General features: G+C 46.6%; 1 protein-coding gene across 12 annotated transcripts in view; it reads left to right on the top strand.

The window, feature by feature from the left end:
- Positions 1-15,887, top strand: part of WNK1 (WNK lysine deficient protein kinase 1) — a 111,568-nt gene that overhangs the window by 27,199 nt on the left and 68,482 nt on the right. For 11 of the 12 annotated variants that reach the window (XM_088464243.1, XM_088464239.1, XM_088464240.1 and 8 more), the window contains exons 2-4: positions 5,730-5,902; positions 10,145-10,365; positions 11,829-11,986. In XM_088464243.1, the coding sequence (XP_088320369.1) occupies positions 5,730-5,902; positions 10,145-10,365; positions 11,829-11,986 (552 nt within the window). Of the gene's footprint in view, positions 1-5,729; positions 5,903-10,144; positions 10,366-11,733; positions 11,759-11,828; positions 11,987-15,887 lie in introns of those variants that run through there. The other variant, XM_088464247.1, reaches the window with a different exon arrangement.

The following is a 15,887-nucleotide window of genomic DNA, read 5'->3' as shown; positions in this document are numbered from 1 at the left end:
TTACTAGCGTTCGTTCCGTCTGTCTTTGCTTCATGTGATAAAACAGGAGCTTTCCGTCGTGTAAAAATGCTAAATCTGTAAGTCTGAAGGTGGTCATCTAAAAGCTGGGCATTGATCTTGGCTCTTGGTCTCAGTGCAGTTTAGGCCCATTTTTCTTATGTTCTTTTAAGTATCTCTAGACCATAAGCAAATAGTTACTGCAGATGAGAACCTCAGTGAAGCAGGTCACAGCTGTAGGTGAGGGTGTGCGGTATTACGGGTAACCTCAGTATTATACCGGCACTCTTACAGTATTTCCTCTTCTTCTCCTTTGCAGTCTGTAGATGTGTCAGTAGATAGTTGTGGTATATGGTGCCCAGCACCAGCCATCTAAGGACGGAGGTATGTGTAATTACAGTAACAGGAAGGCCTCGAACACGCTGCTGGTTAAGTGGTCGGAGACCAAGGTGTAATTAGTCGCTGGGGCTGGTCGGATGGTTTCTGCCAGAAATAGTCTCTAGTTCCAAGCAGTGTAACCCTGTATAAACTGTCTACGTCTCCCCAGCCTCCCCTGCGGTGATGCCTCTTGTATATTACTGAGCAGATGAGTATACGTCTTCCTGTATGCACATATAGATTAGCAGCTGATGGAAAGCGTGATGCCATTAGCTTCTGGGCGGTTCGTTTTTTATAATCTTTATTTACATTGTCAGCTATATATGGTTTTCTTGTGCTGCACAAAGATCCCAATTACATCAGCCAATGTACATTATGGAATGAGTAGAAGATGAGCAAATTCTTTAGGACCCAAACAAACCTTTGACTAAACAAAGCACCTCCAAAACCTCTTGGTAGGCGGTGGTCATCTACGAAGACACTTTCATAGGTCACCATGGGGGGGGGGGGGGATTAAATTCCCCCAACATCGTAACAATGTGGTGTTCCGAAAACGCAGCCGCCAGCATTGCAAGTTTTCCACTAGCGATGCTGGCACATCGCCCACAATTGAATCCCATCCTCCGTGATTAGTTGCGGGTGGGCACATGTGTTACGGTATTCATACATTTCCCCCCCATTCTGTGTGGTGTACAAATTAAGTGCAATGTCTCTGTAAAGGGGATTTGCTTGGCAAAAATAGAAATGAAATCTGTTCCCAGAGCCTCTGGTGATCACACCACTGTTGTGTCCATGTCTCGCTGTAGAGATGTTTTTGCAGCATCACCAGGCTCTGTACCTCGTGCCTCTCGCTACTCCCCACCCGCCTCACCGGATAGAAAACACACAGACCAGCAGGAGATAGGTGAGGCCAGGATCACACCCCAGTTGGTGTTAGGACAGATAAACAGGAAGAGCTGGGACATGTGAGACCCATTCGTCTGTTACAAATCTGTGGCTTTAAATCACGTTGCACATGTACCACACAAGTCTGTGATGTTTGGCTTTATCATGAGACCGATAGCCGGGAGAGAGACACCGTTTTACCTTAGTGTAAGCTATTGTTCTCCTGTATCATTGCCGATGCAGGCTGAATAACAGTGATTTGCAGTTTAAGCAGAGTTACTTTGTGTTTGTGTATAAAATGACTGTGTGGTTTTATAACTCTTAGCTTTGTGCTCTGATTCAGCAATCTGACCCTAACAGCGGAACGTAAATGTATCATTTTTATTTCTTCTAATTGTCTCACAGGTTATAAGTGTCAGTATTCAGAATTCCATAATGATTGTGTCCAAACCCCAGTGCTTCCACTGTCTTTGTCTTGTGGTACTGCATCCACTGTGTGTTTGGTACACAGTCACTAGTTGGCGCTCTAACACCCAGGCCTTGTACAGCCATGGCCAAAACTTTTGAGAATGACACAAGTATTGGTTTTCACAGAGTTTGCTGCTTTAGGGGGCAATTCAATGCAACGCGAATTGAATAGTGCTGGGAGCGAGCTCCCGAAGCTATTCAATTCAGTGCGGTGTGTGTGGTCGGAGAATGCCGGTTATCGTGCCTTAACAAGGGTGTTAAGGCGCGTTGACCGGCATTCTCTGACCAAAGTGCCGGCGCACGTGGCTGTTAGCGCCGCGCTAAGCAGAAAATCAGCTTTGCGACCGGCACTTTGGTCGGATTTCTCCTCACATCCCCAGGGTGGGGGGGGGGTGTGAGAAGAAATCCTTAGTACACCCAAACAGTGTGGTGAATCGAATAGCTGCGGAAGCTCCCTCCCGCGGCTATTCAACAGCGCGTTGAATTGGATTCCCCCTTAGTGTTTTTAGACCTTTTTGTCTGATGTTACTTTGGTATTAGGAAGTCAAATTACAAGCATTTCATAAGTGCCAAACACTCTTATTGACCATTACATTAAGTTTATGCAAAGAGTCAATATTTGCAGCGTTGACCCTTCTTTTTCAAGACCTCTGCAATTCGCCCTGGCATGCTGTCACTCAACTTCGGGGCCACATACTGACTGATGGCCGCCCATTTTTGACTAATCACTGCTTGGAGTTTGTCAGAATTAGTGGGATTTTGTTTGTCCACCCGCCTCTTGAGGATTGACCACCGGTTCTCAATGGGAATAAGGTCTGGGGAGTTTCCTGGCCATGGACCCAAAATCTCAATGTTTTGTTCCCCGAGCCACTTAGTTATCACTTTTACCTTATGGCAAGGTGCTCCATCATGCTGGAAAAGGCATTGCTCCTCACCAAACTGTTCTTGGATGGTTGGGAGAAGTTGGAGGATGTTTTGGTACCATTCTTTATCCATGGCTGTGTTCTTAGGCAATATTGTGAGTGAGCCCACTCCCTTGCCTGAGAAGCAACCCCACACATGAACGGTCTCAGGATGCTTTACTGTTGGCATGACACAGGACGGATGGTAGCGCTCACCTTTCCTTCTCCGGACAAGCATTTTTCCAGATGCACCAAACAATCTGAAAGGGGATTCATCAGAGAAAATAACTTTACCCCAGTCCTCAGCAGTCTAATCCCTGTACCTTTTCCCGAATATCAGTCTGTCCCTGATATTTTTCCTGGAGATTAGTGGCTTCTTTGCTGCCCTTCTTGACACCAGACTGGCCTCCAAAAGTCTCTGCCTCACTGTGCGTGAAGATGCACTCACACCTGCCTGCTGCCTTTCCTGAGCAAGCTCTGCATTGGTGGTGCCCAGATCCCGCAGCCCAATCAACTTTAGAAGATGGTCCTGGCGCTTGCTGGACGTTCTTGGGCGCCTTGAAGCCTTCTTCACACTATTAAACTTCTCTCCTTGAAGTTCTTGATGATTGATAAATGGTTAATTTAGGTGCAATTTTACTAGCCGCAAAGTCCTTGTCTGTGAAGTCCTTTTTGTTCAAAGCAATGACTGCACGTTTCCTTGCAGGTAACCATGGTTAACAGAGGAAGAACAATGATTTCAAGCTCCACCCTCCTTTTAAAGCTTCCAGTCTGTTCTTCTAACTCAATCAGCATGACAGAGTGATCTCCAGCCTTGTCGTCATCAACACTTACCTGTATTAACGAGAGAATCACTGACATGTCAGCTGGTCCTTCTGGGGCAGGGCTGAAATGCAGTGGTAATGTTATTTTTGGGATTAAGTTAATTGTCATGGCAAACTTTGCAATTAATTGCAATTCATCTGATCACTCTTCATGACATTCTGGAGTATATGCAAATTGCCATGATAACCACTGAAGCAGCAGAATTTGTGAAAACCAATACTTGTGTCATTCTCAACTTTTGGCCATGGCTGTACATAGATATCTAGTACTGTCTGGACCCACCACTAATCTACTGGTAACAGTTGCTGTATACTGAATGTTCTGTCCACCAGGAGGAAGCCAGTTATTTATTACTGAAAGCCCCTCACAAGTGACTGCCACATGGAGTTTTAATAGGCGGAATAATACTTTAGTCTTATGTTATGGGAGCCTGCTTAAGAGGTGGAACACAATTATTCATGACGTAAGATCTTCCTCTAGTTCTGTTTCTATCTTTTACTAGTATATACAGGTGATGCAAATATATAATGTATATGTGTTTAGATGCCATCACTTTTAACCTGCGTTCTGGAAAATGTGTTTTATAATGACTAATGCACGGTTGGCGTAGTGGTTAACCTTACTGTCTGACAGCTCCAAGGTCTTGAACCCACATCCATAGTTATGTGGAGTTTGTATGTTCTCTACGTGGTTGTGCCAGTTTCCTCTGATAAACGCTGTAATGTGTGCACTATATACATAACGGTTAGTAAATAAACATGAACAATTAGGAGTCCCCTTACAGTAACATATGCAATGCATGTACTTTACCTTACTTTGTTGCAAAATCATTGTTGCAGTCTGCATAATAATTCAGGAATAAACCCCTTTAGTCAGACATTGTTTCTCCTGAGTTGGCGAATGGATGTTGGTTGGAATAAATCAGATAGGCCCCCTGTTTTCTGTCACCAGATCACTATTCATTATTTACATTGTAATACTGATCTGTAGTGTTCCCCGTATCACCTAGCTCATTGTCACAGTTACCATTCTGATAGTTGCCTAGTTCTGGGTGAAGGCTCAGTCTGCGCCCTCTAGTGGTGGATCTATAAACGCTTCCAATCCCCCTGGGCAATCTCTGCCTGGAAGCAGTGGTACAGATGTGTCCTTTATGTAGTATTGGGACTCTTGTGTGCAGAGTTTATGATCTATCTGTTCTATTTGCTGCTGGTCTCAGGAAACTCTTTCATGTCATCCCATCCGAGGTTGTTCAGTTCCACTTCAGCGGTTCCTTTTCAGAAGTCTGTGCAGAAATATTTTCGGGGTGAGAATCCTCCTCCTGGATATTGGTGTTTGCAGGCCCAGGCTTGAACGCGCAGGTAGAATGTTTTCCTCATGTCAGAGCTTCCCTGCGTGTGATAGGCCCTGGACATGCTTCAATATTTCATGACTAGCCCGCCTGGTAATTTTACATTAGACTTTATAATGGCTTCTATTTTTGTCTGGCCCAGCGCAGCCAGCAGAACGTGTAATGGATTTGGCCGTTTCCGTGCAGTGACATCAGCGTATCTGCAGTAAAGTGATTATAAGGTTTCTGCTCAGAGCACAAAAATGTGGAGGATGGGTTCATTAGTACAGGAGAAATTGGAGTCGCGCAAGCGTCATCTGCGCGGGGCTGTATGTTATACTTTATTACACTCCAAAGGATGCACCGCCCCTCTGTCCTGAGGAGATTGTTACTATTATAGGCAGTGTCGCCCTGCTTGTGGGGTACTGGCCGGAGCACTTCTCATGCTGGGGCAAGTGGCACAAGCTCCCGGCTGGTCCTCGGCTGTACAGGGTCCCCATCAACTACTTAATAAAGAGATTAGAGAGCAGGTGGGGAGGAGAGCACCTTCCCTGTGGCCCTGGATAGGATTTAGGAGCCGCTCTCTCCCTGCTCATGTGACAATAGCAGTGACTGTTGTTGCGGCTGCACACTCAGAGCTGTCCGGCTGCCAACATTTCTGGGGTTTACCAGTAGAATAATACCCGGAAATCGGCCAATCAGCCTTGAGAGCTGAATGCAAGGAGTTTGACTGTTGTGGATCATGCATAGATCTATGGGCACACATACCTGCACCCATGCTTCACTCCTATGTACATATATTCCTGGCTTTAGATGCCAGCCATCAGGTTACATACTAAGCTGTGCGAGATGTTGCAACTGTAGGATCCTCTGTGATCCTGATATCCTGGTTACTTTGTCTTGTGCTCACACAGGGAAATAAATGGCTTTTTCATTTACTTTTGCAGGACCGCAAGCTGTCCAAGTCAGAACGCCAGCGATTCAAGGAAGAGGCCGGGATGCTCAAAGGTCTTCAGCACCCCAACATTGTCCGCTTCTACGATTCCTGGGAGTCCACGCTGAAAGGAAAGAAATGCATAGTGCTGGTGACCGAGCTCATGACCTCGGGGACGCTGAAGACGTAAGACACCTGGCGGGTTACCCGCATGGAATGATTACAGTGTCCTAGATTATAGGCTCGGTGACCCCATTATAAGGAAACGCGCTGTAAGGGGGGGATTTACACAGTCGTTCCATTCTGCTGTTGGTGGTCCTGAAACATGGGGGAGAACGGGCTGTATCTGAGCAGTAATTATCCAGCAAGTATATCAGGGTTATGAGTAACGGGCACGCACTGCACTGGTAAAATAATTTCATATAATACCCCTTTAAACATATGCTAGACGATTATTTCCAACATGTCCCTGTCTAGCATAATGTGGACAGCACAGCTGACGTAGTGGTTGGCATAACTGCCTTACTGCACTCCTAAGTTCAAATCCTTGTCATGGATGATTGGTGTGGAGTTTGTATGTTCTCCACGTGTGTGCTTTGGTTTCCTCCCGGTGCTCTGGCTTTGTCCCACGCTTCCAAAACCTACTGGTAGGTTAATTAACCTGTGTGTGTGTGTGTGTGTGTGTGTGTGTGTGTGTGTGTGTGTGCGCCCACGAGATGGGGAGTGACAGTAATGTTCTATAAACACTATATAAATAATAAGCGGACTCCAGAAATGGAGGTGCCACTGCTCAGGACGCAAGGCCAATGAGGCGGCGGGGTTGGTAATCTGGCGGCATCTTTGTCCATCTTGTGGTGTGCCTGGCTGCCAGCCTGTAGATGCCCAGGGGTCCTGTCCTGGTACAGCCCTGTACTCCAATCAAAGGAACAACTACACAGTGTTCTTTAGGAAACAAACCCGTAGTTGGTACTTGGCACAGTTTAGCGCACGTCCCCCTTAGCTTTGTGTATGCCCCGTTCTTATCAGTGTGCCATCTAAGGGAGCTCTCCATCCTTGTGTGGCTGGGCACACCCCTCCCCTCAGAGCTGGGCACATTGCTTGTGGCATTGTATATGATTTTGTGTGACACGTAGACTGCATGTAACACGCAGAAAAGGGCTAATGCCAAGAGATCAACTTTCCACAATTCCACGTTACCATGTTTGTCCTCCGGGAACCTTAGAGTCTCATTTGCAAGAACCTGTGTGTTAGGGGCTTCTGCTTGGGGTACTGCGAGGAGAGATTCTCTTTCTGCCTGAGGGGCTGTCGGTCTGGGGCAGCAGGAAGTTTAGAAGGAAATGGGTGGGTTTCAACCCTTTTATTCTTTGTGCATTTGAGGTCTGCACATAGGGAAAGAATGCCGGGAATTTGCTCATTGTCAGCTGGTTCTTCATTCCTGTGCCCTGCACCACATTTCCACGGAGAGGCCAGTGGTGCCCTCTGCTGGGAAAACGATGATATAGGTTAACTGGACGGAGCCCATCATGTGACTTCCCCATACCCCACAGCACACTAAGCCCTGCCATTGTGTGCCTCCCTTACCATTGTGTACTGTACATACGTCTTGCTGATGCCGGGTATTTACTGCAGAATAACAACTCGGGGAACAATAGAGTCCAAATGAGCAAATATTCTTGATGGGGGAGAAATTGTCCTGTTAGGTACATTTTTGCACCTGAATACACTTGCTGTATAAGTTCTGTTATTTAAGTGGAGTTTGTTAGGGGCTAGAGGAGGTGTTCGTATTGCCTAGTGCAGTGGTTCTCAAACTCAGTCCTCAGGACCCCACACAGGTCACATTTTTCAGGTCACCCAGCAGGAGCACAGGTGTTTTCATTACTCACTGACACATTTTAAATGATCCACAGATGGAGCTAATTATTTCCCTTGTGATTCTGTGAGGATACCTGGAAAACATGCACTGTTTGGGGTCCTGAGGACCGAGTTTGAGAACCTGTGGCCTAGTGGGTCCCTTTAAGCTCCCATCTTGGATCATTTTTCCATGCGGTCTCGTCTCAGAACAAAGATCTAATATTACTGGGGGTCATGGGTTAGATTAGCTGCCTAACTTCTCTTACTAAACATGACACGGGGGAGACATTTCCCTCTGAGGCTGTAAGTGCCCCTTAATCCTTGCTAACAGCTGTCCATGTCCTATTCTGATCTCCCCGCCATCCCTCCAGAACCTCCGGGAATCACACAGTGGCCATTGACCTTTACACACCTCCCTCTATTGGTATGGTATAGTGACTGTTAATTCCAAGTTCCCACCAGCTGCTGACCCCGTATACAGTTACCTTATGAAGTGCATCAAGGCTGAAGAAGCATATAGACTCATGTTTTGAAGATGAGAAGCTACGTTGATGGGGATTAATGAACATGATAGGTTGGCACCGAGCCCAGGATGTTGTATGGGTAGTGCCCACCTTTAGCACACTTGTTGCCCACTATACTCTCAGTCTTGTGAATTAGCCATGGAGATGGTAATTGCAGCACATAATTGTTTTTTCATTATTGTCCAGTACCCCAAATTTTTGAGGGTACAAGTTAATTTTAATGGGGAAAGCTCCTTTCCCGAGTAGAATGTTTTGGAGTTAAATACTGTTGAACACACAGCTCACCTTCCACTTATTATCAATAAGCTCCCTATATTTCAGCAAGTCCTGTGACGCCCGGGGTGCGCGGGTGTTTCTTATGCCTGTGTGCTCATTAGGACACTGTGGGAACGTTGGTGCAAGTGAAGCAGTTACAGAAAAGGACAGCTAGGGGGCACTGTTGTATTGGAAGCTATGAGAGCAGGCCTCATTCATATTAATAAATGGATTACTTTTAAAAGCAGCACTGTGTTTAGTGAGGTGCTTGCATGTAAGACGGGTGTTCTTGTCTTTATTAATAGCATATATTATCCTTTTTATATGGCGTCACAAGGGTTCCGCAGCGCCTAACAAAGTACATAAACAATTGAGCAGAGCAGTGAGTTACAGTACAGAACAATGCGTAACAAGTACGTGGTATATAAACATTGCTGCAACAGCGGCCATAACACTCAAGTAGTACAGTGGCAGAAGTCAAGGGTTGGGTTCCCTAAGTAGTAATAAGGGATGGAAAAGCACATGAGGGAAGAGGGCCCTAGCGTACATTCTAAAGAGTAGGGGTAGACAGGTGACGCAGACGTGGGTATGTAGTGAGCCTGGGACAGTGTGTTGGGTTAAGAGATGGAAGGCTTTGATGAAGAAGTGGGACTTGAGAGCCCGTTTGAAGTTTTGCAGAGAGGTGGAAGTCTGACAGGGAGAGGTAGAGAGTTCCAGAGGTAGGGAGCAGCACGAGCACAATCTTAGAGGCAGTCCTGGGGAGAAGTAATCATTTGTCACTCATTGGCGAAGCAAAGAGGGCAGACAAGAGTATGAAGGGTGGTAAGGTCAGAGATGTAAATGGTGAGGGCTTTGAAGGTGAGTGTGAGAAGCTTGAATTGGGTTCTGAAAGGGAAGGGGAGCAAGTGTAGGGCTTGTAGGAGAGGGGAGGCAGATGTAGAGTGTTTGTTTGGAGAGGGAGATCAGCCAAGGAGCAACATTGAGGACAGATTGGAGAGGAGAGAGGTGGGAGGCCAGATAGGAGGAGGTTACAGTAGTACAATCTGGAGATGACCTGTGAGTGTATGAGGGTCTTGGTAGCATCCAAGGTGAGAGAGGTTCTGATCCTGGAAATAATTTTGAGATGGAAAAGACAGGACTGCGGGAAGTTCTGGATATGTGGTGTGAAAGAGGGAAGAGTCCAGGGTAACTGCAAGACAGCGCACTTTGGGGCTAGGGGAGATGGTTGTGCCATTGGTAGATAATGAAATTGTGCTAAGTGAGGTTATGCGGGAGGGTGGGAAGATGATCAGCTCTGTCTTAGACTTATTAAGTTTAAGAAATCGCTGAGACATCCAGGTAGAGATGGCAGAGAGACGCATGGATATATACGGGTGAGGAGAGAGGGGGGAGAGATCAGGGGAGTATCATCAGCATAGAGATGATATTGGAGGTCAAAGGAGTTGATGAGTTCACCTAGAGAGGACGTATAGAGGGAGAATTGGAGAGGTCCAAGGAGAGAACCTTGGGGGACACCTACTGTTAGTGGCACATGTAAATAGACATTTAATAAAGGTTCTAATCAAAGGACGTAATTCGATGTAATGTATTTGTGAGCCTGCAGTTACCAATAAAGCCGGCAAGACGGCTGCATTCTCTACATAAGGTGCGCAAATCATTTATCATTTATTTGCCCGGCTGCATGGTGAAATGAAGTATCGCGTTCCCGGTGTAAAGGCCTTGGTAAATGCTTTAGAAATGGCGTATAGCTCATTTATTGCTTGTGATGGTTACAACCAGGGGTTTTCTCTGCTTTCAGGTACCTGAAGAGGTTTAAGGTGATGAAACTTAAGGTTCTCCGCAGCTGGTGCCGGCAGATCCTGAAAGGGCTGCATTTCCTGCACACAAGGACCCCTCCAATCATCCATAGAGACCTCAAGTGTGACAACATCTTCATCACTGGCCCCACCGGCTCGGTGAAGATCGGAGACCTGGGCCTGGCCACCTTAAAGAGAGCGTCATTTGCCAAGAGTGTCATAGGTAGGTTCCTGAGCCGTCTCTCCCGTTTTTTTGTATTTGGGTTACTGGTCTGCGCCGTTAAGTTGTACCTAGAACTACTAAGGAAACACGATGGTTTCGGCAGCTGCTCTTATCGCGGTGCTGACGCCTGCTTTTGTTTTGTGGAAGGCAGGGCTGGTAATAACCCCTTTCAGCTGAAAGTCACAGTGGGAATTGAACCTCAAACCGCCAAGATTGTTTATTTTAAAGCAACTCAGAATCTGTCGTCTCTGAGCAGGCGGGTTCTGTCTACAGACGTGCAGCAGAGGGCGCCACATCTCTCGTGCCACGTCTGGACCAAACGCAACAAGCCACGCCAAGTGTGTGTGTAATTATTGCTTACAAACGCTTATTCCCACAGACGTTCTGGGCTAAAAGTGGATTTACTGGGTTCAGTCTTTGACACATGAAATTTTAATCAATGATAAAGGCAGCCCATGACCAAATAGATCAGTGTATCTGTAAAATGTATGTATGGTGTATTGATGACCTGGTATAGGACTATACGGGAATGGATTCCGACACATGTAGGCTAAACCTTTTCTTTTCCAGGAGGAAGAAAGACCATAATTTTTTTTACAAGTTTTGCTTGTAATACTTGTAGCGCAAACCACCCCCATCCCCCCCCCTCTACATAAATTAACTCCAGCGCCCCGGCAGCTTCCCTGGTTATTTGAAGCACAACCTGACCACCTCTCTGTATTTGAGTGTTTTTCTGCCTGTAGGCCATGGCTCGCCATAATTGGCTGCAGTCGGCCATTAGTGTTGTACTGCAGTCCACAACGTAAGTATGTGAAGAGAAGGTATCTGGTGAGTGGGCTTTTTGCAGAAAGCCATTGGAGTTTCCATGCATTGTACTACCTGGACTCGTGGCCGTTTTCCATTGCAAGGTTTCATCGCCCCCTACAGCTCAGCCAGGTGAATGGAAAGTTGTGCAGCAGTCTAGTCTGACTAACCGGTACTTCCTTCCAACAGCAGGTGGCGCTGTCTTCCAGGTACGTACAGGTAGAGTGAGCCTATTTACTTGGCATTGCTGTCCTTAGACGCTGTAGCAGGTCACAGACATCTCTCCATTTACTTGGTGGTGGAAAAAGGCTGTAAAAAGACTAAATTAAACTTTGCTGCTTCGGAAGAAGGGCACCTTTATGTATAATGTTAAATAGCATTCACAACATCACGGCTTTTCATCATAGCCCTTCCTTATTTCACTAGTGGTTTTATCCATCGCCATCCCCTCCAGTTCGAGGCCTTGCAATGGAAGACGTCTTAATTACGTTTTCTTTACAGTGTAACTAAGAAGCTTTCCTCCTTTTTTTTTCCTTTTGCCTCCCCCTGCTCTCTGTCTCACAGGTCTTCTTCCCCGAACACGCTCGTGGTGAGTAGCGCCTCCAGCATCCTGACCGATTTGAGAAAATTTAGAGTCTGAACCGTTCTTTTAATTTAAGGTACCCCTGAGTTCATGGCCCCAGAGATGTATGAGGAGAAATACGATGAGTCCGTAGACGTGTATGCCTTTGGGATGTGCATGCTTGAGATGGCCACGTCTGAATACCCTTACTCCGAGTGCCAAAATGCCGCACAGATCTACCGACGAGTCACCAGCGTAAGTGTCTCCTTGCAAAGCTTGTGCCTCATCACGGCAGCCGTTCCCGCAGAGCCTGGTGGCTCGTCAAGAGAGGAAGAGAATGTGCTCGTTGTCTAAGTATTCTGCGCAGGATGTGTTAGTTCAGTGTGTATTTGTGTAGCCGAAACTAGCACGTTGCTGGGGGGGGGGGGGGGGGGGGGTTGATCTTGCCACAGATAGCACAGGTAATAGTCCCCTATTAACCAGTTGTTGTTGTGTATAAAAATTCAGCCTTCGTTTTGCTAATGCAGCCATCGTAATGTTGTTGGCTATGTAACATATATAGTAGGGGCATATTCAATATGGGGTGAAAAGTCCGTTATCGGCGATAGTTTATCGCCAATGACGTCATTTTCGCCAGTTTCAATTATCCCCATATTCCATTTCAAAGCCTTTTTTCGCCAGTGCGAAAAGTCTTTGTTAAAAAACGGGGATAAGTTTTGTCCATATTATACAAAGTGCAGAATTGGGGTTTTGGGGTGCAGAATAAAAAAAATGGCCTGCAGCCTTTTTAATGCCCCCTAAAAGTAATCAGTGTCAAAAAAATTTTTTAAAGAAAATTCTCAGAGCACCCCAAAAAATGTATTCATTTTGGGGGCAAAAAAAAAAAGAATATCGGGGAGCAAAGTTTTAAACAAATTTGATTTGGGGGGGTTCCCATGTATGCGGCAGGTGTTGTCTAGAATGTGGCTGGTAGCGGCAGGTACATTTTTGAAGAATTAAAAAAAAAATAACTTTAGGGACTTAAAAATATGCTTGTCCCCATTTTCATGTACCCCAAATTTGATGGGACTAGTTATTTTTTGCCCTCCCCCCCCCCCCAAAAAAAGCTAAGTGCTATTCTTCACTTCTTCACAGGCGCATTTATGCACCTGCCGCGGATATTTAAAAACCCGACTTACCTTCACCAGGCCAAATCGGGGGTTCCCATAGTGATCCCCCATGTCAGACCACGGGGGCTGACATCATGATTTCCCCAATAACTGACAGGACTTTGCAATACTTACCTTTGGGTCCCATTTTCGCCGGATCCTAATTGAATACGGGGATAAGCGGGCACGCGCCCGATACTTTATCCCTGCAAATAATGGCGATGATGTCAAAGTCCGACCTCTGACTTTTCGCCTCAATTTGAATATGGCCCGTAGAGTAGTTCCCAGGGTGTGTACAGCCAACTGTCAATGTTTCAAGGATCCCTTAATGATGCATTGGTGTAAAGAAACCGGCACATTATGAAGTTAATACCACATTAAATACCTTGTTGGCTGTACCTGAGGGGGCATGTGAGGTAGCCTGGCCAAGACCTGGGTGGGGAGATTGATAGTGCCGAGTAATAAAGTACCAACCAAGCACCTCCTAACTCACTTTACAGGCTAAGCCTTGGATGGAGATAGTGATCGGAGATAAGGTGCCAGCCAATCATCATCTCATTTTTCAAACACAGCCTGTGACATTGCAGTTAGGAGCTGAATGGCTGGTCCTTTATCTCCATTCACTTTCTCTCCATCCAAGGCTTAGTAAATAGACCCCATTTGAAAAATGACAGTTAAGAGCTGATTGGTTGGTACTTTATCACTCTCCTCTCTCCAAGGCTTAGTGCATTTCCGCCAATTAACTGAATTATAGTAATACAAGCTGCCACCCTTGTGCAACTTTCTTTAAGATATCTTTTTTTTAATGTTGAACAAGTTAGAATTCCAGATTTATCGATCCCTTCGCAAAATCTTAACTGTTGGGGACGTGGCTAATATGGCTACCGCTGCAGGAATTCCCTGGTTTGTGCTTCTCTACAACAGTTTTTAACCTGATCCCGAGTGTGAGCCAGTCAGTCACGGATCTACTAGGTGGTCATGTGATGGTGATGAGGTTGCCTTGTGATCACTATAACTGAGGACACTAAATTATTAGCAGCTGGAATCTCAGCTCAGGAGGACGATAAACAGACCGTGCCAGGAGTTTCTGTGGCTCTCTCTGGTGGGACCACAGTTGTAAGAATCTACTAAACGGATGATCTAATTATGCTTTCTCAGCCGTATAAAAGTACCCTGAGTGCCGATTATATAGTGGTTTATTGTGCCCCATAGAACAGCTATAGTAACTAATCACATCCCGATAAGATACAGAGCTTGCATACATGTCACCCCAGGTAATTAATGGTCAGAGTATCGGTTGTGCCTCCTCCTTCCACTTTAATGAGGTGTAGTCTTCCTGTAGCTCTGTGACCATCCAGCATAACATGCTGCCCATCTGCACGGTCTTTATCTGTGCGTTTGTGGGAAGTCCCCTGTATAGGAACGTTGCCTGGTACCATCTCTCCCTGTGAGTAGGTGCAGATTCAATGAGGACCGACCCAACTGCTGGTGGTATGGTTGTAGATCAGTTGCTGGCTGTTCGCATTGCAGCCAGGAGGAGGCGCTCACGTAAAGCACAGATTGTACACTGACCCTTCCGGTGACTTGAAATCCACATTCATGTCTTGTTTGTTAAACAGTTACAGGTGGTTATTCTGCACAGAGCGAGAACACAACCCTCTGTACAGAGGGCCTGATTCAGAGCCGCTCGTAAGCGGAAGCTCGTTCGCACAGAGCGATGTTCGCACAACTGCGCATGCGTACGGTTTGTAATATGCATGCGCGAACCAGTCAGTGCGGTCGAAAATCGTTTGTTCGCTATATAGCGAATACCTGCTACTTTGAGTGACTTGAGGTGCTTGGAAACGGGGAGTGGAGATCAGAACGCAGGCGTGCTTAAAGGTCAAAACGGGCGTTTTAAGGGTGTGCATAATTAATACAGCAGCGTCATTGACTACGTCACTTGGGTTTTTTTTAAGTCAGAACTGCTCGCAAAATAGCGGTTGAAAAAACCAACCACAAGAATAGCGAGCAGTTCATACGCTGTTCGATGTACTCGATTAAGCTAATAAATAGCGGAGATGACGTATGGTGCGAGCGGCAAGAGGGCGTATTTTTCAAAATTTCGACCGCAAGTTTTGCTCGCTCGTTCAGACTTAGAGGCGTGAACAGACCGCAAAGTGCGAACGGTTCATTTGAATAGCCACCCCCTTTTTTTAAAACGAACGACCGCAAATAGCGAGCGGCTCTGAATGAGGTCCAGAGTCTCCTTGTTTTGCAGTTGCTGTACACTTTATGCATTACTGCAGCTCGTAACTACGGAAACCTACACGCTGCCTCACCGGAGTCGGACTGATGGAAGCAGCGATCTGGTTGTTGTGGGTTGGAGCATGTGAGGTGTTTGTTAAATAAGCCCCTTAGTGTTAACCTTGAGTGTGTTCATGGTATAGGATCTTCTATAGCACGGATAATTATCATGCGGCTCTCCAGCTGCTGTGCAACTACACGTCCCAGCATGCTCTGCCACCGTTTTGCTATTAGGGCATGCTCGAAATGTGTCGGGGCATTCTGGGAAAGTTCTACAGCAGCTGGAGGGCCCCACGTTGAATACCCAGTTTCTACTTCAGGGTCCATAGGGGGTCCACAGGGTTGACCTTGGGGTTATAGCTGGAACAGGATCCATGGGCACCACACAGTTAAGCTTTTAGCTCCCAGGATGCACTTGGGTCCTCCTCTATACCCCGCCCCCGAGCCACAGGCACTATTTTAAGTTAAATTTTATTTATTTTTAATCTTTTTACTACAGACGGCAGCGAAGGGCTGTCTGTACAGACGCCCACGCTGCCGCTCTGATCCCCGACTGGCGCCGCGACGCCAGTACTGATCTGGGGATCGCGGCGGGAGGACAGAGTCCGTACTAGCCGGACTCTGTCTACCTCCCAGGACTGCTGCCGGAGTCGCCGGGGATGCAGGTAAGCCGCGCGTCGCTGGCTAGCGGTGGCGCGCGGAATGCCTTAAATGCAGTCCTT

Source organism: Taudactylus pleione, unplaced genomic scaffold (assembly GCF_031769625.1).
Source record: "Taudactylus pleione unplaced genomic scaffold, aTauple2 ptg001621l, whole genome shotgun sequence".
Lineage (NCBI taxonomy): Eukaryota > Metazoa > Chordata > Amphibia > Anura > Myobatrachidae > Taudactylus > Taudactylus pleione.
The sequence above is the reverse complement of the archived record's forward strand: the minus strand, read 5'-3'. Positions and strand labels throughout refer to the sequence as shown.